The 26,079-nt window shown below is 37.6% G+C and overlaps 1 protein-coding gene across 8 annotated transcripts in view; it reads left to right on the top strand.

The window, feature by feature from the left end:
* Positions 1-26,079, top strand: part of kiaa1109 (KIAA1109 ortholog) — a 116,800-nt gene that overhangs the window by 19,169 nt on the left and 71,552 nt on the right. For all 8 annotated transcript variants that reach the window (XM_069193468.1, XM_069193705.1, XM_069193653.1 and 5 more), the window contains exons 8-22: positions 976-1,169; positions 1,967-2,046; positions 2,130-2,277; positions 3,312-3,468; positions 3,972-4,050; positions 6,257-6,348; positions 8,403-8,520; positions 11,877-12,032; positions 13,639-13,736; positions 14,161-14,339; positions 15,372-15,478; positions 16,230-16,435; positions 19,025-19,255; positions 22,512-22,649; positions 25,722-25,898. In XM_069193468.1, the coding sequence (XP_069049569.1) occupies positions 976-1,169; positions 1,967-2,046; positions 2,130-2,277; positions 3,312-3,468; positions 3,972-4,050; positions 6,257-6,348; positions 8,403-8,520; positions 11,877-12,032; positions 13,639-13,736; positions 14,161-14,339; positions 15,372-15,478; positions 16,230-16,435; positions 19,025-19,255; positions 22,512-22,649; positions 25,722-25,898 (2,160 nt within the window). The remainder of the gene's footprint in view (positions 1-975; positions 1,170-1,966; positions 2,047-2,129; positions 2,278-3,311; positions 3,469-3,971; positions 4,051-6,256; positions 6,349-8,402; positions 8,521-11,876; positions 12,033-13,638; positions 13,737-14,160; positions 14,340-15,371; positions 15,479-16,229; positions 16,436-19,024; positions 19,256-22,511; positions 22,650-25,721; positions 25,899-26,079) is intronic.

Genomic DNA, 26,079 nt, shown 5'->3' with positions numbered 1-26,079 from the left:
ATTTTGCCTTTTGTGAATGCTGTGAGAGGCAGAAAATACAGTACATGCTGTACAGTACAAGTATTGAAAAGCTTTAATTACTATTAGTCACTCCGTCTTTAAATTAATTGTTGATCAAATTGTTGAACGAGCATTCGTAAAGAGCATTAAAAGTAACCCATGTAAACTGTGTTGTAACATAAAAGAGATGTGAACTGTAGAATTATTTCTGTCCAGCCATCCATTTTCTGACTGTTTCATCCAATTCATGGGCACAAGCTACAGGCGCAATGCAGCATACACCCTGGATAGGATACCAGTCCATCGCTGTACACATGGACACACACACTTGCACCAGAAACAGTTGTTTCTAGAAGCCGATTAATCTACCATTACATCTTTGGACTGTGGGAGGAAACCCATGCAAACATGACAAGAACATGTGACCTCTACACAGAGAGCACCCCAGGAATTGAACCCAGGGCTTCAGCGCTGTAACGTGGCAATGCTAATCAGTGCACCACCATGCCATCCGAGATGATTCTTTCTAAATAGAATCAAATTTAGAGGCTAAAAAAAGATCATTTGACTTGAAAATTTGCCAATGATTAAAAGTTGCTGCACTAAGACCTCTTGGTGAGTTACTGGTGATGGGGAAAAGATCAGTTGCTCTGGCACAGACCGTGATCTGTTGAAAGAAAACTCCTCTCCATGTCATAAGGTACACTGAATAGACATACATTTACATTACAAGAGCAGCTCTGACAGAAGACTGGAAGGGCCTGTTTTTGCAACTTTCCTTGCTATATAAATTGGAACTCCCTAGCAAGGCTTTGTTTTCTGTTTTAATGATGAAACATGGATGATGCTGATATCTGTCTGTCTCGCTGTATAAGCCAGCCTCACCCTGTGTCTGACCATGATTCTGTTTGCTGTAAAGTACCTGGTACCTTCCCCCGCCATAAAGTCCTCTCTCTCTCTCTGCTTTCCTGATAGGGCCGGCTGGCATTTGGAAATCATTATCTGCCCCAGACACTCTGTGTGAACTTTGATGATGCCTTCCTGACGTACGCCACCAAGCCTCCTTCCAGTCACCTCGACCAGTTCATGCACATCGTGAAGGGCACGCTGGAGAATGTCCGCGTCATGCTTGTTCCCAGTCCCAGATACGTTGGGCTTCAGAATGACGAGTGAGCGAACGCTATTGCTCTTGATCTAATAATATAACCTGATTATGTAAAGTAAGAGTAATGGTGCTGGAAATGTCAAGGTCCTTACTTCAATGTGGAGCAGCTGTGTCTTGCAAATAGGTAATTTGCAAGCTTCACAAAGAGCCCATGGAACTGGCTTCCCAAGAGGTGGCTTGGGTATATTGTTAGAAAGAGATTTAGTACTTTCAGACTGGATACGCTTTGCTGTGAACAGTTGATAACTTTGGGCCTTTTTTGGTGCAGAATGTATACATGTGCTTTCATCAAATGAAAAGATGATATATTTTTTACTTCTGTTTGGATCAAATTATATACATTTTATATATATATATCATAAAAATTAAATTATGTAGATATCTGTTTGTATAAATACAGATTTATGTGTATATATCCACATCTGAACATTAATTCCATGATGTGGCTCTTCTCAGACATTTTGCAAGGTAACCTTTTCTCTAGTGTAAACTTAAGCTTGAGCTGCCATGGACATTTTACTAACAGGACAAAATGAGTAACATGCTAGAGGTCTTTATGTATGCAGTAAACATCCTGCTTCTGTAATGAAAATGCAACATTTGCTGTGCTGTTGACTGGTTTCAGTAACAATTATAATACTGATTGCTTACACTTACATTGCGCTTTTCTGGACACTCCAGGTAATAGGGACTCCCCTCCTCTACCATCAATGTGCAGCATCCAGTTACGAACAGTAAACTTTGTTCCTGAAACACCCAATGTACATTCAATATTGTTTTGTAATTCTTTTTTTCTTAAAGGCCACCAAGGTTGATGGGGGAAGGTTTTGTGGTAATGCAGTCAAATGATGTTGACATCTACTATTACATGGATGAACCAGGTATGTTGATGTTGCAGATGCTCAACGTCTGGCTGCTGAGCTGTTGAATTTTGATTCAAGCAGTGTGTGTGCTTGCTGTGTAGGACTTGTCACGGAGGAATTGGAGAACGGAGATGCAGAGCCTTGCAGCGAAGGCACCAAGCTCCAGGATCTGCCGCCATGCTGGGGACTGGATATTGTCTGTGGCAAAGGGACGGATTTCAACTATGGCCCTTGGGCTGATCGACAGAGGTACAGTGCTGCACTTTCCCTCGGAGCTTTGCTAATGAGGCAGACTTGCTTTTTGAAACCTGTCAGCCACAGTTCTTACAGGAACATGGGTGTTTAGAAATTTTCCCACTGACGATGCACAGATTGGTAGTTTTCTTTATGCTGTGATACATCTCTCGCGAGTCCGTCTCATTATCTTTTTTTGAATGCATTAATATCCATTCATTTGGAACTTCATTTAATAACATTTTACTCAAGTCCGAAATTGTATTCTACAGTTTTTTTGTACACCCAGAAAAAGAAAGCCAAGAAGACCACCAGGAGCACAGACATGCACATATAGTTAGGAGGAGCAAAGGTGACACTGTCTGAAAAACGCTGTTTCTATTTCTGTCCTTCAAAGGAGATAAAATAAGTAATGTTTTGGTGGGGAAATGCTTTTATAAAGGATGTCACAATAGCAATAACAGAGACCATTACATAGCATAGCAATTACTTTCAATTAGACAGTCAGTTCATCAATCCATTTTCTAATAGCTTTGTCCAATACAGAGTTGTGGGGGACCCAGAGCCTATCTTGGCAAGCAAAAGGCACAAGGCAGGATACACCAGTCCAGTCGCAGGGTACACACTAGACACAAACATGCACAAACTTGCCCCAGGGCCGACTTACTCAGAAACCAGTTAACCTACAGGTATGTCTTTGGCCTGTGGGAGGAAACCAGAGCACCAGGAGGAAGCCCACGGGAATGTGGGGAGAACATACAAACTCCACGCAGATATCTTTCCAGCAATTGAACCCAGGGCCCCAACACTGCGAGGCAGAAATGCTAGCCACTGCGACACTGTGCCAGTCCAATTAGAAACCACTGTTATCAATTAACTCAACCCCAACGCAACCCATTTACATGCAGAATTCCCCAATATCCCTCTACCACTTTGCTGTTGCTGTTAGTTAACTTTCTAAGTATGTTTGTGGTTTGGGGATGAGTGATGATGCCATATCCCACACGCACTTGCGTCACTCACCCCCAGTTCTCTATCTCATATTGCAGAGACTGCTTGTGGAAGTTCTTCTTTCCTGCTGACTACCAGCCCATGAAGGCCACAGAGTTGGCCCAGCCCGGAAAGCCCCGACAGATCCTCGCCTTCGAGCTGCGCATGAACATCATTGCCGATGCCACCATCGATTTACTCTTTACCAAAAATAGGGTATAAGAGTTTTTTTTTTTTAATGTTGCTCATTTGTGATTTTTAGAACATTAGAAGCAGAATGGTGTATTGGCTTCCCAGATTTACCAATATAACCAGTGATCAATAAAACAAGTAAATTATCGGTGAAAAGCTTTATTTCATTTACTAGCTTTCACCCTCTGCTTACAGCGGTGTTCCTTAGATGTGCAAGAGTCTGTTTAATAGTCAAAAAGCATCATAATTAAAGACATCCATCCTGTATAAATGATGAATGGTAGGTAATCCTCAACCATTCATCAAGTGTTGCCATGTAGGCTGCATTTAGAACAAGTTGGAAGGAGAATTAAGTGACATAGTGTCAGAAGAATGTCAATTATTATTCTGTTTGTGTCTGTTTTTGTAGATAATTTGACTTTCTAAAATGAATTGGAGGGGGGGGGGAATCTTTCAGATAAGATTTTTTTGGTTGAACAGAACAATGTATTCAAATTAGTCTTAACAATCATGTGATTGCTTTCTAGGAGACAAATGCTGTTCATGTGAATGTTGGTGCAGGTTCTTACCTGGAGGTTAATATCCCCATGACTGTGGGGGAGAATGGTAAGGCCAGTATACTACATAGTATGCGTCTGTACTGTATGTTTATATAGACTGGCATAAGTTGGACTAAGTTGTATATTGTTGTGATTGTTCAACATAAAGAGGCTATTTTAATTTAGCCAAATATTATTTTTAGCACTTGTTCAAGTTAAAATATGATCTGTCAGCTTGCTGCATCAGAGTTATTCAAGAAGTAAGAAATTAATCCACTGCCTTTCGCTCATGGATGTGGTCGTGTTGCTGGCACAAGTCTGTAGTTGTCACCGTTGTATATCAGGGTTCTCATCCCTGGTTCTGGGGGTCTGGAATTCAGTTTTTAAATCTTTGTGATAAAGGAATACATTTGTCTAGTTCAGCCTTAACTGGATCAGTGTAACCTCTCCCACGTGATTTTGTTCATAACATAAGGAGACAGAAAATTTCCAGACACGAATTGTCACAGCTGGAAATTCCTGCTGTTGAGACTTGCATTGGGACATGATGGTTACAGTTGACATTTGATCCATCTAGCTTGTTTTTTTCATAGTTAATTGAAATCTCATCCAGCTGCTCTTTGAAGGAAGCTAAATGAGGGTAAATCCCCTCAAAATCACGTCTGAGCAGGTTGTTCCATACTCTAACAAACTTTACATAATAAAGTGCCTCCTCTTGTCAGTTTAAGCACTTCCATATAATTTGTGCCACTGTCCTGTGTTTGACCAACCAATAAACTTTGCATGCTGTCAGTAAAGTATTATAAAATCAGACTCCCTTGATATTTGAAGAATAAATATTGACTGACATTTTAAAATTATATTGTTGAAAAAATTGTGAAAATATAAATATACCAAGGATTTCCAGTGCTTAGTCTGCACATTTGTGGAAACAATTCAAGAACTATATTACTTACCAAATAATTGCTTATAAAATAGATTGTACTGCACTTGACTAGTTTAGCTTTATTTTGGCTCTATGAGCTCTGTGAACTGGCATAATTGGACATTTGGGATCTCTTTATCATCAGTGGTTCATATACAAAGCTCAAGAGACCCTGCCCTAGTGGAAATTCAAGGACTGCTTATGTCTATTTTGTCTGTGTCCTTGTTACCGATTTTAATTTTTTAACAGGATCTTTTTCAGAAATTAGTTCAAATGTACTTATACTGTAGTTAAAAGCTAGCCGTTGCTGCATTCCAGCAGCTGCAGATGGATTCGTGTTTTTTCAAAAGAAACCACATTGGTGGTGGAGGAGGGGAGTCCCCATTAACTGTCAGGTGCTTTGAGTGCAGTGTCCAGAAAAGCGCTATATAAGTGAAATCAATTATTATTATTATTATTATTATTATTATTATTATTATTAATTACACCTAAGTTATAATGAGAAGGACAGTAATTTGAAGGACCGATGGTTGCAGTGGCATCAAGTGCTCAACATCCTTAACTTTGGAGGTGATTTAATCTTTTTTTGTGCAGACTTTTGGAATATTTTAACAGTCATATTGTTGATTGGAAGCCACAGTTTATATCTGATTAAAATGAGCTTCCTTTGTCTTCCTTTCCTTAGAATTTTTAAAGTCACTGTTAGGTATAAATTGCTTATGGCAGACTTTAGACGTTGTAAGTGATCCCCAGATCGCCGCACTACTGTAATCAAAGAAGTACTTGTGTAAAGCAGAATGATGAGGAAGGATGTGTTTGGCAACTCACAGGCTCAAGGATGTAGTATGTTCATGAACTTCTTAGTATACTTTGTTTCTCATTCCTGTTTTATTATGATTTCTGTAAATATAAAAATAATTTGTTACCATGTTAGAAAGGCTCCAGAATCTGAACTTACTATATAATGGTGTGGAAGTGCATGGTTCAAATTTTTTTGGTACTGGTACCTGAACTTTGACCATGTTTTCTCTTGTCTGTATAACTGATGTATATATCACATGTATCAGTAATTGTAAAAAATAAATCTAGCAGTAAACCTTTACCACCCAGCCTGCTTCCATATAAGCTGGGATTTTCTGTGATACTTGACATTAGTGCTAAATGGGACCATTCTCAGTATCAATAATAATCTATTGGACATGATATTGACATATTGTTACTTTGGTTGTGTACCATTCTTCTGCCATTATGTGAGCTCTCAAAACCTCATTGGAAATAGAGGATTGTTGTGTTTCTTCTGATTTGCTGATGGCAACAAATGTCTTTCCTTTCTTATCTGTTTCTGCAGGCTACTCGCCCACAATTAAAGGTCAGCTCCTACATGTGGATACGACCAGCAGCATGCAGTATCGAACTCTCCTGGAAGCAGAAATGCTTGCTGTGAGTAAAGCTAGAGAAAAGTGTCCTTTTCAAGCCTTTTCATGTTTTTCAAATGTCTACATAGTAGATGTGCCAATTAGAATATACTGTAGTGCAGCCAGTGATCGGTTCTTATTTTTCACTCCAGCCAGGGCTTGACTGCTCTGTTCCTTTAAGTCGGGTTTTAAAGTATGTTGTAAGTTTATTTTAAAGCCGCTATAACACCACTAGCAGTTTTCAGTTTTCAGTATCTTTTTACCACTAATATGCCTTTAAATATAAGAGAAAACAGTTGTGTGGTGTACCTTTTCTTCCTCTTAGTAGAATTGCGTTTTTTGTCTCTAAAGAAAGCTAACAAAAGCAAAGAAAATCCCTGGTCCCTTCCAATTCAGAAGTCATTTTATGTGATCTTCACAAATGGAAATGCAGGTGTTAACTGTTGAAAGTCAACTTTCCATTTTTGACAAAATGAATATACTTTGACAAGCCTTTAAAGAGTCCTTTGAAAGACAAATCAACTACAAATACATTTTAAAGGCTTTAACTTTTAGGTTAAAGATATTCAGCCCTTTTTTCCCTTTGAGCTCATTCATGTAATTCGAAGTGTTTGTTTTGCCCAGAAATACTAACACCTGTGTAATAAGAAGTGTGGAGGTTGGCGGCTTCACAGACAATTAAAAAAGGTTGAATAGCAGTCCTTATCCCACTAATTATTGTTTTTTTTTGTTTTCTGTACAAGGCTGGAAAGGTTCTTTTTTTTTCTGCAAGAAGCATATGGCTGAACATGAGCCACAAGTGATTAATGAGAGACCAGCTTACACAATGACATAGTGACAATGCGTAGAAGATGATTTTTAAAAAACAAAGATATTAAATCAGAGGGAAGCCTAACAAGCCTTCTGTTTTGCACAGCAGGGTTGTTTGAGTTAATAGTCAGAAGCGCCATGCCACATCTTCCTTATCTGGGTTTGTGGATTCATAAGCTCAGACATTCGTAGCCTCTGATATTGCTGCTTCTTGTGTTAGAGAAAAACGTCTAAGTGGATTTAGAAATACTCAACTTCAGCTGCAAGTTTATTCTGCAAGCTGAGCCATATAATTTGGATGTTGCTTTCATTTTTCATTTAGAATGGAAGTACATAAGGAAGCTTGCAAAGGAGGAGGTAATTCTGATGGTGAAGTTTGTCTGGTTGGCAGTAGATAATCGATCCAAGTATCGTATCCAGCTGTAGCAGTGTGTTTGGGATCCAATTGCATGACTGAGGAGCTTGTTCCAGATTTCCCACAAGCCTTTGTGTAAAGAAATGCCTCCTGTTCTGTACTTAAAGCTCTTACCCACAGTTTTTCATCTCTGTCCTTGACAGACATCAACAGTGGTTTACTGTTGATTTTGATGAAGTTCGTAGAATTGGTGAGCTTTGTCCATGCCTTAATGATTTTGAGGTACTTGAATTAGGTACCTTCACAGCCCTCTCTGTTGGAGACTAAAGAAAGTTAAGTTATTTTAGCCTGCCACTAGAGGACTTTTCTTTGAGCCTGTGAATGTAACTGAGGACTGATTCCAGAGCAGCATTTTTTATATCATGGTGTCTGAAAATTGTACACAATCCAATAGTTTCCCACTCCTGGATATGGAGTACTCCTGTATCTTTTGGTTTTCACTCCCTCTGAACATAGTTAATTTGTCTCATCAAGCTCATCAAAGCATTGTGAAAGTATGGGACAAACTACCCAGCCATGCTGTTGAAGCTGATACGCTGACTTCTTTCAAGAACAGTTGGATGAGAGCCTTTGATTTAGCCACTAGCAATCAGACAGTATAGAATGGCTGAAAAGTAGCATGCAGACATGCAGAGTGCTACATCACATGTCGACTGTTAGATTTTGCCCAGTCTTGATTTTTGTATAAACCTTTTTGATTTCCCTTGGCACCTTCTACAGTTTTCAGTTTCCCTTTATTTGGTTTAATCTGCAAAATGTACTATTTTCTTCCCTATACCATGTTGATTTTAATAAATCAGGTCTCCGTTTTATTTTAGGTTTACCTTGACCTTTTCATCTGATTTTGTCTGCAGTTTCACGTTAATGCCAGCTATCCAAGAATCTGGAACATGCCTCAGGCCTGGCAGTGTGAAATTGAGGTCTATAAAGCAACTTATCATTTCATCTATGCTCAGAAAAACTTTTTCACAGGTAGGTCATGTATACTGTATATGGGATCGGTTTAAATTCTAGTGGATTAGAAGAATAAAGATCCTGTCTCTCACTGTTATTTATTACATACTATCATGAAGTCATTATTCTAAGATAGAGAGTCATTGTTTTGCAGTATTGATCTCTAGCACGTGCTGTACATTTGCTCAAATCTTGTTAAAGATATTGGATGAGTCACATATTGGATGAGTCACTTTTATGTGAGGAGATGGTACAGATATTTCAGCAGGATCTTTGTCTACATGTATCAGAGTTATTTTGAATGAGGGAAATATTTTAATTTTTAAAAAGCCCTGCCAGAGTGTGGCACAAGAGTACATTCCGCTTGGCTCTCCTGCCCTTCTCACACATTAGAGTGGTTAACAAATATAAAAGTGTGTAATACTTGGTCTGAAATCAAATCTTCCAAATTTTCCATGTGTTTTCGTCTTGAGTTATTTGGAGATGAACTTCAGTATCATGGCTCTTATCTTTTAAAAGGCCCATATTTAATTATGAACTTTGATAATCAAAAGTTTCAACCAGCATTTAATTATGCAGGTAGCCTCTAAATTTATTTAATTGCTTTACAAAGATTTCATTTGCAGTATTTGGAGCTGTGGATATTAATCATCTGCATAATGTTAAGAATAGTGAGCTTTTTGTGTAATTTTAAACAGACCATCAGTGTTGATGAGCATCACTGCATCTGTTCTCTTTCTAGTATTTATGTTTTAATTTGGTATGGACAGTAAACTAACCTTCAGTCTTTAGAATTGATCTTAATTCTCAGTATGCCCAGCCGAATCCGCACCCCTACCCACATGTTTTTGTGTGTGGCACATTAACAACTTAAAAAGCAGCTGGTTGGTTTTTTGGGGGGCACTTTTCACTAAAAGTGTTAGTGACCATTGCTCATTTTTAAAATTCAATCCACTTGGCATAAGAAACAATTAGTGAGGCCAGCCCTCTGTGTGGCCTAGATTTACTGTAGTGTAAAAACAACATAATGCTCTTTAATCCCATATTTGTGTTTTGATGTAGTTGCCTTTCTTTTTCACAGTGCCTGTATGTCTCCTTTACGTCGATGATATTATGTTTATTGGTTTTCAATTGGTTTATTGGAGTCTTTGCATTCTAATGCATAGCAATATTTGGGGTCTTTTAGGGTTTTCAGCCAGGTTATGTCTAGTGCTTTTTCTTTCACAAGGGTACAGTTTCAAGTTTCTTTCTGTCACCTACAGTCCCTAAATAGCATTTTTAATTCTGTTTGTGTATTTAAATAAATAAAGAAATTGAACAGGTTCAATATTGAGCTTAGTTCCAGTGAGGAATCCTCACTGGGTCCTGGATAGAGTTCAGTGTTTTTGCCTTGCACCTGTGCTCTAATCCCGGACATCATCAAATTATGGCCTGTGGTGGTTTATTATTACCTTGTGGGTGTTCAGTGTCCTGTCATTAAAGTCCATTTGTCCTGCCATGTTGTTGAAGCCAATACCCTGGCTTCTTTCAAGAAATGGCCTCTTCTTTGCAACATTTCATATGTTCTTAATTAGGTCCCTACAGTGCAATTTTTGTACTTTGTCTCATCGTCATTTACCTATCGCCTATGAAACAAGGTCTGCAGCTTCTTTCTGTCAATATTTCTACTTGAATCCTTGTGATTTGCTGAAAGGGACTGTGGTGGTTTTAAAAGCATTTCTGAATTAAATGAATTCATTCTTTCTTTGATTTACAGCAATGAAAAAACTAAAGACAAAAGTGCGAAGTGAATACTATTCCTTTAGAAAAGGGACAAATGGTACCTTTAGTTTTGAGCATTAGTGTAATCTAGAAGGTCCTGCCCATGTTAGTATTCATAACTGTAGTCTTGTTATTTTTTTCTTAAAGCTTCCCCGTGGATCAGTCACCTACTAAATTAAATAGTCTTTAATCTGTAGGGGGCTGTATAAAAATAAATCACGAGCTCAAAAGGTACATTGGCTTTGGCTGATGATACGTTAATAGATTTTTTTTAATTATGAAATTGAAAAATTCATTTCCTGGAACAGACGTCGCATTTAGAGCATGTCCCTATGGTTACCACGTTCATTAAAAACTTTAATTTCCTCCTTAAATTTTTACAATGAGGGTTCATTTTGGTTTGTTAGAAGATGGGAATCTTTGCATTCATTTAGTCTTGTGACAGGACACAATTGAAATAATATATTTATTAATTTAACATTGGCTTACAATTTGCTGCTCATCAAACTCTCAATGGTGACTTTAGACAAAACACTATCCTTTAATGACTCTTTGTCATCATACCAGTACTTTCCAAATTAGAGAGAGGTCTTACAGTTGATTTCCGTGGTTACTTGTGTTTTGCTCCTTATTTGAGTTTCCATTTGTTCCTTGTAGAACCCCTGAAAATAATTTTAAAGGCTATAGAAATATTTTCTTGCCGAAAGAGCAAACTAGCAGTCGTTGCTATTCATCTGTCTTGAAAAAGCCAGTGCTTTGGTCATGCCAATATGCCAAATTATAATGCCTGAAGAATTTCATAAAAAGATACCAATGAAGATACCATTGGTATCTTCAGATAATTTAAAATGGTTTAAATGACAACTTTTAGGAAAGCACAGCCAAAGTGTAGAAATCCTGGGAAAAAAAAAATAAAATTATAATTACAGGAGAAGGGGGCAGTGGGAAATGTACACGGAACAATCCGACGGGCTCTGTTCTACATTTTATATTTTGCAATTGAAAACAGAGCAGTAAAAAACAAGTAAAAATACCACTGGCTGCTACCCTTCCTGCTATCCCATTACTCACTAGTTTGAATACTGTTGCCTTTGGGCTGTTCTTAGTCTCATGGGGCAGTCTCCTTACAGTGTCATTGTTTCAGGCTTCTTATGACAAACATTTTGCTGCCAGTCAAAGTTCAGGTCAGGTTCAGGCTTTATTTTGACACTCTGACAGGTGTTTATTGGGTAATGGAAGGTCTGTGTAATCACTCGTTCATTTACATGATGTGTCAAAAAAAAGGGCTTTTGAAAAGACAAAGCAGAAAACTCAATCTTTGCACAACACTGAAAATCAAGAGTTGCTTGAAACGTTTTGAGAAGCTGCACAGGGTGGTGTATTTAGTTTGAAAATAGTGAGAACTGTCTAGGTAAGCACACTGCTGGGGAAAAGGTAGAGGTTAATTTCATGGTGAAAAGTAAAAAATAAGAATAACATGCTTTACAGTGTGGAATTTTCTTCAATATGTGATATGTGAACATGAGATAAATAAAATAAAAATAAAAATCATAGTTATCAATTTTGTTTTTTGAGGTCTTATTCTGATTGAGTGTTTGTTCCTGTCTTTGAAGACCTGATACAGGACTGGGCGAGCGATAGTGCACCTGACATCTACTCCTTTGTGCCATACTCCTGGAAGTTCAAAGTTATGTTCTATCACTTTGAAATGATCTGGGCAGCAAATCAGCACAACTGGATCGATTGCTCTACCAAGCAGCAAGAAAATGGTAAGTCAGTGTTAGCACAACAGATCTGTGCTGTAGAGCTCTTTTACAGCTGCTCACACAGGACACTTAGGTGAGTACATCTTGTCTCATAATTATGGCAAATCTGTTGGTCCTGAAAAGAGCAGCTTTCTTGTTGCTAATTGCCTGAATTATGTTCAAAACAAAATGGCACTTGATCAAAAAGCATGAACTATATTCAGTCTCCTTTGAAGATGAAAAATTAAATTCTATTTTGAGCTCCGACCAGAACAATCTTTTAATCAGCTGCTGATGATGATTCTTGTCCATTGGAAGGCTACTGGAGAAGAAACTGTTGTTATGACCTTCATCAAGATGAGATAATACCAGACTTGCCTGGTGTACAGTATGATTGGAAGCTGTGGTATCGGTCATTAGGTGGTAATGATGCATATCCCTCAGGTTGTTACTTGTTACGTCACAACTCTTCACTTGTTAATATGCTTATATTTGTTGAGCTAATTTTTGCTCAGGATATCTAAAAACTGGCTGCTTAATAACATGTTCCAGAAACCTGAATCCATGCAAATAAGGCGATTCATTTTCAAAAGCATTTACATTTCTAAACGATTGCAGATGGTGTCCTGGGATTGTGAGTGGAAGGGATGCTGGAAATTTATTTCCCACCATTATTAAATGAAAATGAAATAAACGTGATCTGTTTAACACTGGTCTGCTTGGGAAATGTGCTTCAGCATGTTAACAGATTGGTTTATTCACTGCATAAAGGTATTAGATATCATTAGGCATTTGATATAATGCAAAAATCTTTAGCAGCTATTTAATATGCACTGAAATTAACTACAGAAACAATGCATCGAAACTCAAAAATAGTCTTGTTGATGAGTTTACATGTGCTTTTGTTTCATTTTTGTAAACCCCTGGAGGTTTGGGAATAATTGTACAGGTGTATGACTACATTATTGAAATGAATGGCACAAGATTAAGCAGTATATAATCTTGATATGAATAAAAGGATTCCATTTTTTCCTAGATCTAAATTTTGTTTCAAAATTTTTAAATCAAAACAAGACATTTTTTAGGGCCCTGAATTTAGTGCTTCCCTCTGTTGGAAGAACAAGTAGGACAAGTTGTGAAGATGATTGTGGACCACCAGTTGTGTCCTTACTGGGGAAAAAAAACGCTACCTCACTGTGGTGGAACAAGAAGTTTAGGATAGATTATCCTAAGAAAATTATCCTGGTTTTGCCTGTGCTGTAGAAGTTGATTGGCTTTTATGCCATAACTCTAGAGTCTGAGCCACATGTAACAGTGGTCATAAAAATGCAACTTTTGTTTCTTGTAATCAAATTAATTTTAGTTTGAAGCTTGATTTTTTGTTTTACCCCCTTTCACATGGTTTCCAGCAGTTGTTAATGTGAGCTGTGGGCAAGCTTTTATGAGTTTTCTTTCGTGTGTAGTTCGTTTAAAACGGTATGTAACATGGTAAAGTCAAAGAGTTTCATTACTTGTCTGCTGTCCTGTATTAATGTGCTCAGAATTGGGACTTGAGATTTATTTTTACTCTGAATGACCCTCGTGTTCTCTCTTTGCAGGAAATAACAATTATGTTCTTTTTATTTTATAGTTTATCTTGCTGCCTGTGGAGAAACCCTCAATATTGATTTCACTTTGCCTTTTAATGAGTTTGTTCCAACTACTTGCAACACCAAGTTCTCTTTGAGAGTAAGTAGCTTATACCCTCTTTTCAAGCAAGTTGATTTTGAATGTAATAGAGAAGAGAACACGTTTGTGTGTTTGCTTTAGATTTATTTTTTAAATGTTGCAGTTGCAGTTGATATTCTTATTTATGACATTTGTCCAAATATTCTTTAATGTTGTCATTATTCTCATGTTTCTGTGTTTCTTTGCCTATTGTAATAGAGAAACACTGTTTAATTCACTTTCCCAGATTATTATTGCTGCTAAATACAGTATGTGTAGTATGGGCAATCAGCATGAGGTTTCCTTTTCCAAAGTTAGAGACCGTGTAAGTAGTTGGAATCATTTACAAAATTTTGCTTAGTGATTTATTGTTGAGCTCTAGCATTTTTAACTGTTAATTCTACTTGTACTGCTTTGTACATTTACCACACGTATTTCATACTAGGCAGAAGATACCGATCTCCAGTTATCGCTGCCAGAATGTCACCCAAGCAGATACTCCCTCCTTACCCTGGTGAAAGATTACCAGCCAAACAAAATCCCTCCGGAGGCCTGCATTTCTTCTGAGAGCCAGCACGGAGCGAAACCAGGGAAACCACGTTGGAGAAACATTACCCAGTCTGAGTGAGTATCACTGACTGCAGTTTGGTTGGAATACAAGCAATGTTACAAATAAGAGGAGGCTACTCACTCTACATCTTACCTGTTTGGTGGTTAGTAGGTAATTAATCAAAGGATCTCATTCTTGAAAAAAGTCAAGATACGGACTTCAACGACATGGCTGGCCAGCCTGTTCCATACTCCCACAATCCACTGGGAGAAGAAGTTCTTCCTCTTCTTAGTTCAAATGCACTTCCTTGTGGTTTTTCACTTGTCCTCTCGTTCATCTTTCTGAAGACGTCTGGGTTTAGTGTGTATTTGTTTCGGGTCCCCTTGTGGTTTTCTCTGTTCAGTACTGAAAAGGTCCAGCTGATTCCAATATATTTTTATTTAAATTACCTTAATTGTACCCAGTATTCTAAATGGGGCTTTGCTAGTGCATTATACATAACATCCATTGATTTCAATTCTACACTTTTTATTTTTTGCCTTTTTTGTTGCTTGCACTCAGTGTCTAGACTCTAGAGGATAATAAGCGATGTTTAAACATAAACACCCAAGTCTTTTTCAAATATGCCTTCTTCTATAATAAGTGGTCCCCATTTTGTATTTATCATTTGTTTTTGCTGCCCAAAACAATGCGCTGCTCTTATTTCCATTAACCAGGATGAGCCAGTGCTCTCCCAGTCTTGAATGTCTAAATCTTATTTTAATCTAATGTTTCTACAATGGCTTGCTAATCCTCCTTTTTTGGTATAGTGTGCAAAAATGACCAGTTTGAAGGTTTCCTTTGATTTACCTTTCCGCTTGGGTCTAATTGCTGCTGTATCGCCAAAAAGCCTTAACTTTAATAGATAATGGGGTGCCACAAAAGCCAAACTAATATGAAAAAGACACCCCAGTTGTTAAACTACGTATGAAAATCCACAGTAATTAGGGAAAGAGGCCTTTTCTTTTCCCCTATGTGATGGATTTCTGCTACTGTAAGTAAAAGCGATGAAAACTGAAATACAGATGAAATGCTGACAGTTGTGGTGGATGTCTTTGAATGTTTAGAGCTGGCTGGGTTGACTGCTGGAGTGTTCCAAATTTTATGCTCACGATTGACTACACTTGGCATCCTATTTATCCTCAGAAGGCCGACGAACAATTAAAGCAATCCTGTGAGTATTTTGAGCCCGATTTGTGTTTTGTAATGAATATTGAAGATCCATCAACTACAGAGAAGACATCCAAGATCATCTACATTTGCATTTATCGATCCCATGCCATTATAGAAGTGTTCATTTTATTAATCCGTGATGTTGTTTAGCTTTTTAGATGGAAGGCTATATGGTAAAAACTGTAACTGATGATTGATAATTACTGATTTGTTTGGCTGTTTAGTCACCTTTAAGTAAAGTGACTTGCATTTAGGCCCATTACTCAGTATTTACCGGAACAAAGGTACCACAGCAATGTCTAACCTGGGAATTGAACCCAAAACCTTCATGGTACACAACTCGGAACCCTATCCACTGCTGCCAAAACCTTATTTTCTTTTAGAAAAGTCTTTACTAAATACGATGACGAATTTTTTATTTATTGTTTAGTTTTTTTTTGTTTTAGACTGAACAGCCACAGACTTGTGTAGAAGTTAAAATTAGCGCAGGCTAAATCAGTGTAGAAATGTGAGAAAATTAAAAGAAACGGGTTTGGCTGTGGAGCCTTCTACAAGTGCGTAAACCCGAGTAATGCTCCATAGTTTTTTTGTTTATTTTTATTTGTTCTTGTTTGTTTGGAATTCCTACACTAACCTTGTCATTCTCAAATTAATGTCTAAATTAGAGAAAACTATGAGTGTTCTCATACAGATAGAACTTTCACCTATCAATTATCAGTCTTTGGTTTTTCATGTAGTATTTCTTTACCCAGTGTCAGAAATGGAGGAGTCTATGCTGTCCGTCCTCAGACCATCACAGAAACCTCCAGAACGTGCGGCGTCTCCTGTCCAATCTAGCAGACCTCCTCTAGACCCCTCGGAGCTGCCACCTGACAGACTGCACGTGGAGATGGAGCTGTCGCCAGACTCGCAGATAACTCTCTATGGGCCCATGTTGAAAGCTCTTGTGTCGATAAAGGTATGGAGTAATAGACTTTGAGACCTCTTCTTTTAGAGACAGGGACAAGAACTGTAGTCTTGATATGGTTATATATGAGGAATTCTACCAATTTTGTTTTGCATTCCCATTTAATTTGTTTATGCTTCGTTTTCATAAGTTCTGCCAACCCACTAACGTATATATCTGCAACTGGTATGTTTCTTGCTGAAAGGCTGGTGTTTAGTAATTTTTTGGGGGCGTAGTCTTTCAATAATATGTAATATATCCTTTGGCCAGGACGCCGGGGTTACACCCCTACTCTTTTCAAGGAAGGTGTTGATACAGTGCAGTATAGTAATACAGGACATCTTCATGGTGGGAATCCTGAAAACTATAGATCAAGAACTCCATGAGTTCCTCCTGAGTGATTGTTGATGACGTTGGTCAATTTGTATACAGCAGATGCAATAAATACATAATACAGATGTATTTGTGTTTTCTAACACATCTCACTGTAATAGTCATGCGATGACACTGAAAAGTGTTTGGGATTCTTTATTTGAGGCCTTTTCAGGCCAGAAAAACAATAACACAAGGGCATTTAAAAAAAGACATCTAAGAGTACTATCACTGTACATGCCCTTTATATATAAGTCAAGAGCTAATTACAACCATGAGAGAATGTGTATTCCTAAACCCTTTGATTATTAATAATTAACAAATTAACTCCCACTGTAGCTATCTACAAGCATTGTAGAGGCTGTGTAGTGACCTCTAGTGGTAGGCCAGCTGCAATTACAGACCTCTGTACAGCTGACTTGCCACAATGAGTGAATTTGTGCATACCCGAAGGTATCTGTTACAGCTAGATCCAGTTCTCCTTATATGTTCTTCTCTCATGCTTGGGGGGCAGGGTGCAGTGTAGAATAACATTCTTTGAAACGCATTGTGTATGTCTACAAAGGATTCTGCAACCCCATTTCTGAATCTTCAACTAGATGTATGTTTAGATGCATAAGAACAAATAATTCTATTTAATACCCATGTTCCCGTATTTTATTGGTATTGGTGACACCCTGTTTTAATATTGGATAATGTTTATCATTTTATAGTTAATAAACTTTATATGTTGGCCAAGGTCATTAAATTTGACTTATGGTATTTGCTTAAGAGCTATCTGAATTATTTTGTTAATTATTAGACAAGTTATTTTTATTTATTTTTAGGAAAAAAGATTTACAATTGCCTCTAAAAGTGTTGGGACAGCAAAGTCAAAACATTTTCTTCTTTGCTTTTAGTTAAGCATTTTTGTATTTGTAATTGTGACATATTTACAGTATAATGTTTAATTTTTCAATAATTCCATGCATACACTTGATCACATTAGAACAAAAACGTACTTTGATTTCAAGTAACCATAAGTATTAGGACACATTCACATTATGTAAATTTCAGAGTGAAAAAGTTAGTTGTTTGCTTATCCCTTTGTGACAATAACATTGTCTTCCATATAGGTTAGCAAAATAATTAAGTAAAATTAAGAATTCATTCTGCTGCTGCCATCATTACATACTTCGTCTATAAAGTGTGTCATTTCCAAAGGCAGAAATGCATACCCAGGTCATTACATTACTTTTACAATGCTTCACGAATGAGGTACTGTTCTTTGGAACATCTGCAGATCATTTTTTCTCCACACTTTAACCTTTCCACCACTTTTTTAACTTTTCCATAAACCTTTGTTTCAAAATTCTCCTGGGTCATCTTTGTACATCTGAGCAAATCCTAATTTGGCATTTCTGTTTTTGGTGTTGATGAAAAGTTTACATCATGTGGCGTAGCCTTTGAATTTCTGCTGTCTCAGTCTTCTGCGTACTGTGGATTTTAATATTTTCACCCATACATTCTGGAGGTTGTTGGTGATTTCACTGACATTTGTTTTAGAGTTTTGCTTCATAGCTCTGATTTTTTCCATCGTTTTCTGCAAATGATTATCTTGACTGATTTGGTACTTATACCTGTTGTATCCTTCTTCAAGTATTTCTTTTTTTCTGTGATACACTTCTAAATGACATTGTCTTTTCCTTAAAAGAAGTCTTTGGTTTTGATGCTAAATTGTCAAATATGGGGTCCAAATAATGAAGTCAGAGTGAGACCGATTTGATAGGATTTTCATAATTCTTTTATGAGTTGCTAATTGTCCCAGTACTTTCACTCTTTCAAAGTAAAGTGATTCAGCACTCTCAATTTCTGTAATTGACCCAAGAAAGCAGAACTGCATTTACATAACTAATAACAAAGTAAAACATCTATTTACCAGTCGTTTTTTGTAATTAAAAATTATAATTATTATTAGTACATAGAGAAAAATCAAATTTAGGCTTCATTGTCTCAGTACTTCTGGAGGCGCAATATTTAAAATTTCCACAGGTGCAAAATGTAAATGGTACAGTATAGCACATTTTTGGAAATAACTTTCTGCATAACGTGCTGCATGGGAAAACTCTGTTCCGTTGCTCGCCTTCTCTGAAATCCTGATGCTCCGCAGTCCTTTCATGCTCCTTATGAGACGGCAGCTTGTTTTTCCATTTTCAATGAATTGATGTTCCCCGTTTTTTTCTTCTGCAGGAGAATTATTTTGGGGAAGATGACATGTACACCGATTTTGAAGAAGTGCTCTCGAGTCCTGTGCTGTCTCTCTCCACATCCTCCAGCTCGGGGTGGACAGCGGTAGGAGTTGAGGATGGTGACAAGAAGAATATTGAGAATGGAGGCAAGCAGATCCATCCCCTAACCCTGCGCCCCTGGGACATCACTGTGCTCATTAACTTGTACAGGGTGCATGGACGACTCCCAGTGGTGAGTGCCATGTAGCAAGAGCCTAAGCTGTCAGGAGGAAACTGGCTTCACAGCAAGAGTGGATTATTTTTATAACCACATAAATAAAGCCTTCTCCAGGGGGTGTTACTGTACCTTAATGTCATTATCCAGCTGCATTTGAGGAGGGTTTTCTATCTTCTTGGGGGGGAATAAAATGATTGTGGATTTAGCTGTGTGAGAGTTGTACCAATTGCCACAGTGCTTTCTTGTGAAGGTGATTCCATTTCTCCCCTTTGAGGACTTTTCAAAAGCATCCTTTTGTTTTCAATGCTTTTTTTCTCTACTTGAACAATCATTGTTCCCAGAAGCTTTGCTTTCTTCATTTACTGTCACTTCAGCTTTGTATCAATTGGTTTTCACTCCTCTCTATTGAAAATAACAGTTGATCCTTTCTGGATTAGTGCCAGTTGTTTTCTATGTTTAAAGATCCATCTGGATTTTTTATTTTTGGAGCCCTTACTAAGCCAGGTTCATTCACACCCCTGATGGAAAAAGGAACAAAAACCATTATGCTGCTGAATGAGTTGTGCATTGCAGTAGTTCCACTGTAATCATAATCGCATGGCACACAGCAAAACCATATGTGTTATCAATAATTGAATTTATAAAATGTTATAACGGCCTCTGACAGTTCCACAGAAAACATGCAGTAGTAGCATGGATCACCAAGGTTAATGTCGGGGATGTCTTTCAAGACCACAGGCAAACGGTCATCTCCACAACTTGGGAATGACAATGAAAGAATCGACAAAAAGCTGCGTCTACCACTTTCTACCGAAATGCTCATTATTAGGAAACCCCATAAGGAATAGGACTCTTGCTTGTTGCTCCATGGCATGGGCTATGAAACAAGTGCTAAATCCAAAGGCAGCGGTTGGAGATCTCCAATGCACACAGACATCTTCAGCATACAAAGTGTCCTAAGTCTACTAATGTGGAAAGGATAGCTGGGTTGCAAGGTAGAAGCCTCTGGTAAAGGAGCAACTCAAACTTGCCAACAATCAGTTGAATGGGAATTGAAACGGTGTTTAATGGTCAGATCAAATACAAATGGAATTTTTTAGATGTGATCATCAGTCCTAGGTCTGGTGTAAAAAAGGAGGAAGAAAATGTTGAGAAAACACTTATACTCACTATAAGATATTATGGGGGATATGTTATGGTTTGGGGTTGTTTTATTACAACGGTGGCTCCTGGAGCCTTTGTCAAGATCTGGTAATTCCTGAACTTGAAACAAGTACCAGGATATTTTGGCCAGACACCTGCTTCTTTCTGCCAAGGATCTCAATCTTGGCTGAAAATGGACATTTCAGCATTACAGTGATCCCGGGCTTATATCCAAATCCGCACGCAGAATCTAATAGCACCCTACAGGGAGTGTCAGCGTAATCCCTGCCAGAGAAGAATTTACAAAATGCTAACTACAAGGATATGAATAAACATGATTGTCATATTTGTTTCGACTTTTATTTTTGACAGATGTGTCTTTGCACTATGGAATAATATTTTGATTACTTATTTTAGAATGTTTTCATGCAAGATGCACGATCTATTCTGTAAATCTTCCCATTACTTAATGATTATCATTCCTGTTTCATCGGAGGTACTCAAGAATTTCGAGGGCATTATCTTTAAGAAAGTTTAGGAAGAATGTTTGCATTCTCTGAAAATGTGAATGTCTAATTCACATTATTTGAGGTGTTGTGTTGGATCCTTTTGTCCTTAAGTGTGTCCTGTTAATTCAGCCGCTTTTCGTTTAGCAGTAAATGCAAGAGTGAATGCAGGCACAATTGTTGCATTATCACTGACTTTTATAAAGTCTTGCTTCTAAGTAATTGGTTTTTAAACTTTTTTTCTCTTCAATAAATTATTGAACGTTCTTGTTCTCCGTGTTGGACATGAAAACATATATATTATATATTATTTGGAATTTCACTGTGTCACCATGGATTCAGGGATTTGACTGGTTACCTGAAGATCACATTCAAATGTCCTTTCTATCAGAACAATAGTTTCCTGTTTCGGTATTCTGCATACACTGTAAATAAGCACTCTTCAACAGTGAAACTATTTATCCCTCCCATTTTCTAACCGCTTTATCCAGTTTGCTGGGTGATTGCTGGGAAGCAGGAGCCTGTCCATGCTAAAAACAGGAAAGAGATGGGATACACCCTAAACAGGATGCCAGTCTGTCACAGGGCACACACTGATACTGACACAGATGCACTTGCAGCCAGGTAACCTATCAGTATGTCTCTGGACTGTGGGAGGAAACCAAAGCACAAAGCCCACAGACAAAAACCCATTTGAACGTGGAGACCATACAAACTCCATGCAGATAGCATTCCAGATCTGAAATTTAAACCAGGGCATCAGTAACATGAGGCAGCAATGCTAACCACTGTGCCATTGTGCCTGAAGATATTTATTTGCATCATAATTAGCTAAGAGATAACACAGAAGTAACACAGGTTTGTATTGAGTATTTAAAGTAACATGACAAAATGTCACTTTTTTGTGGCGGCTGAACTAACAATTTCAGCATGATATGGGGTAAATTCGTTAATCTTATTATCATTTGTCATCAAGAGTTTCCCTTGATTTCTCCTGGCTCTAACAAGTTGCTGGCTGAAAATACTTGGATTTCATGGAGAAAAAGTAAATTGGTGGCAAAACCAGAGGATGTTTTGTAACCAATTCGTAATTTTTTTCAGCTTCTGAAAGCACTTTGCGTTTTGTGATAATTTAACCAGAATATCTCTCCTCGGTTGTTTTCGTATAAAAACAACCCAATGTTTTTAACCAAATGTTTGTTAATTTTGCCCATTTTCCTTAAAATATCGATTTTGGAACAACATGAAAATAATGTGTATAAAATTTGTTGGTGGGAGCAAGATGGTATTTTTTCTAAAACCAGTTCTGAACTCGGGTATTAAGAAAGATGTTTTGTTGTTTAAAGTTTGTAGTAAGTGTCTGCTTTGCAGACTTCTCTTCCAGTGTTGTCTCTTGGGCTTTGTTTTCTTCCATTGCTTGTCTCCTTAGAAGTGGTTTGCCTTGAGCTTTCTGAAAGTTTCTTGTTTATTAATTTATCTACAGTAGGTTATGCTCCATCGAACAGTAAATCCCAAGTCTTTTTTCTGCACAAGACACTTGAGACATACAGAGATGGGATTGATCATAAGTAAACAGAGTTTTGGAGTTTCAGGAAATTTATATTTTTTTCAATTATTTACAGCACTGCAGCAGCGATGGTCCTGAGTGTCCAGCAGCCTACCTAGAGAGACTTTGCTTTGAAATGAAGAAAGGCTATAAAGAGACCATGCTTCAGCTAGTCTTGTCTCCAGTACACATCTTTGTGAGTGACAATTATCAGGTAAGTTTAACACAGCTGAGGGGGTTGGTCTTTTGCTTATTAAAGTTATGTCACAGGAATATGAAAGATATACCCAAGTGCTTAGGTAAACCCGCAGTACTTACCCTGTTATCGGAATTCCTGTAAAATGCCTAAACAGGCTGCCAAGAGAAATAACCCGCATCCTAAATTGTTGGAATGCAATTCAGTGCTAATTCCTGTAAATCCAGATACCCCAATGAACGGGAATGGGAATCTCTCTGTTTTTAAAAACTCTCTCAGACTATGAAAAGATAAGATCACTTTATTAGGCATATACAATTTCTTGCATTAGGAATTTGTCTTTCTGCATACCCCAGCTTGCTTCCCATGAGACACACAGACACACATACTGGGAGAGAGAAGCTTGGGGTCAGATCGCAGGGTCAGACATTTATACGGCGTCCCTGGAGCAGTTGGGGTTAAGGGCCTTGATCAGTGGCCCAACGGAGTAGGATTCCTCTGCCGGATGAGAGTTTTTAGCCTGGGGATTCCCCAAATAAGGAAATCAGAGTAAGCAAGGTTCAAATTAGCTATCTAGAAATACGGTCTCCAAGACTTAATCAGAACAAGGTTCTCTTGCTTGGCACGCATCATTTTCTCTGTCTTGTCCTTCCTTGTTGCTTCTTTCATCCCTGCTTCTGGACTCATGATGACTTTAATGATTTTCCAAGGAGTTAATTAATGACATTAAGTTTCTCTTTGTTCCTCTGTTTATCAGTCCTGCAGCTTGAAGTGAAACCTGAAGTTTTTTTTTTAATCGTGAGAATTGCAAATGTTAGCTATTATGACTCCTCTCCTGTCATCATATTTTATTAAGCATCACCTATGCATAGCTATTTTACTATTTTACTAATTTTGGTTGCATTGAAGTTGGTGATTGTGTTGGTTTTATGTGATTGATAGAGTGCTGTAGCTTTTACTTAATATTTTTAAGATGCCAAGCTGGAACAGGTAATTAAAACGGGTACAAAAAACATTATTAATAGTTATTATTGATATTGCATCCTTGCACCATTACACAGGGACTGACTTACTCTTCTGTGGAAGACTTGAATGTCTGCTTTTCACTTTGATCCATTGAGCTTAGCACTTTGATCCATGCTAATAAACAGGAAAGCAATTGGTTCACATTTAAGTGAAAAGCAGAGTGCATCTGGGGGAGCACCAATATTTTATTTGTCCTGTAAAACAAGGAAAGGGTTGTATTTTCCTTACAACTATCTTTTTATATATGCTGTGCTTTGGATCATAAATGATGACAATTTTTTGTTGCCACTTTATCCAAAGTCATTTACATTTCTTTGCAATTGCACAACATTTAACGGGAGCAATCAGGGTGTAATATCTTCCTCAAGGGTACAGAAGCATTTCTCCATGTGGGGTTCCAATGTACAGCATTATCCCAAGTCCAGAATTTTAACCACTACTTCAGACTTGAGCCTAATTTCTTCAATCTCTGTCCCTTCAGAATAAGCATGGTGTTGTCTGATTATGACAGGAACATAATTTTTAAATCTGAAATATAAGAATACGATTGTATGCCTTCAACATGGTAAATTGATCTTTGAATGCTTTTATTCTCTCTGTAATTGTTTAAGAATGTAGCCTAACTGAATACTAAAACACGAATATCTATTTTCTACTTACAATTATAAATGAACTGAGTGATCACAAACTGTGCTCTGAATTTATCAAATTACTGAAAATTAAGCTACCCTGGGACCTTTCTAAGTTCTCGGTTATCAGTTTCTGCATGCTGACTGTGTAAACCTTAAGAAAAAAAATGATTTAATTCAGCCTATCTTAAATGTAAATGTATTTTACATGTAGATGTAAAAGCATTTTAATTACCTAAATTAGATGGTTATGAATGACCAGCTGAAGTGCCCTAATTTTCAATTAGCAAGATTGATTTGTAACATGCAGATGTTGCTAGAGCCTTGAAAATTCTGGACTGCGTCTTTTGATGCATTTAATGAGTCATCAAGGGGATTACTGCATTGCATGCTAATACGGTTATGGCATTTAAGTAATAATTATTGAAATGGATTATAATTATAAATAAAATCAAGGAAATAATACCAAAGGAAAATTTCTGATTTCCTTACATTATTTAGATTTTTATATTTAGCTTATACCTGTAAGAAAGGCAGTTTTAGAAGTGCTCTGTTAATCATATTAAACTATTTGTGTTAGGTTTAGTAAATTCTAAGTAGTTTCTTTTCTGTTTTATGTCTGGGTTTGAAAAAGAAAAAAAATCATATTTTAGGCAATTCATGAAGCCTTTCAGCATGACATTCAGGAATTTCAAAATAATAAGGGGTTTCACCTGTGCTTCACAAGACCAATGCATTGTGCATAAATATATAAGTAAACTAGTAACTTTAAACCAACTGTAAAAATTGCTGCACATTCAGGCTTTCAATAGAATTGTCATTGTAGTGACACATTTTAACATGTGCCTTAAGCAAATGCTTTGTAGAACTGCTCTGCTTTTATGGAGTAACTAAAAATTGAGGTCTTGTTTGAGAAGTGAACAGTCGAAAAATATGGATACAAAAACCAAAACGGGAGACGAGTAGGACTTATTAGTAACTAAAACACACATTTAAGAGACAACAGCTGATACTAGTGACACGGCTTGAATGAACTGAATGTTTTTAGTCTTGAACAGAGAAGAATACAAGGGGAACTTGTATAAGAGTTCAAAATCCTTCTTCAGAAAATATCAATGAAACACAAACCAGAGAACAAAGGTGGAAACTTCATGGTACTGTACTTAAAACCAAAGTTTTGTAGGTATATGTAACAAGCAACCCAGGCTTGTGGTTGAAGCTGAGACTTGAGGGTCCTTCAAGAAACAGTGGGGTAAGGTCGTTGGCTCAATAATATACTAACTGCCAGAGAGACCGGAGGGACTTTCTTGTTTGTAACTTTGTTCCTGCCAAGAAATTGGATTGGAATAATGCTGGCTATGGACTTGCCTTTTTATAGTATTCTTGTGTTTTCATGGTGTTGAAAACTCTTGTTTGGTTCCTTATCTTCCCACAGAGGCCTGCCATAGATGGAGTTCTTCGAGAAGGGCACATCAGCCTGTCAGGCCTGCAGCTCCGGGCCCATGCCATGTTCTCAGCTGAAGGTCTGCCCCTAGGGAGCGACACCCTGGAGTACGCCTGGCTGATCGATGTTCAAGCTGGAGCTCTGACAGCCAAAGTAACCATGCCCCAGGTAACTCGGAAAAAACATTGTATCAGTTAAGTTTTTGTTTTTTGGCTTTCAGCTGTGATATAATATTTCTGGAGTAAATATAGATTCATCTTTCATCTGTTCATCTCTATTCCTGAGAATGAGAAGTCGTGCAGAATGAAACAACTTTCAAAAAGCAGTTCTATAGCTTTGAATGAAAGCA

The sequence above is a fragment of the Lepisosteus oculatus genome, chromosome 1, assembly GCF_040954835.1.
Source record: "Lepisosteus oculatus isolate fLepOcu1 chromosome 1, fLepOcu1.hap2, whole genome shotgun sequence".
NCBI lineage: Eukaryota > Metazoa > Chordata > Actinopteri > Semionotiformes > Lepisosteidae > Lepisosteus > Lepisosteus oculatus.
The sequence above is the reverse complement of the archived record's forward strand: the minus strand, read 5'-3'. Positions and strand labels throughout refer to the sequence as shown.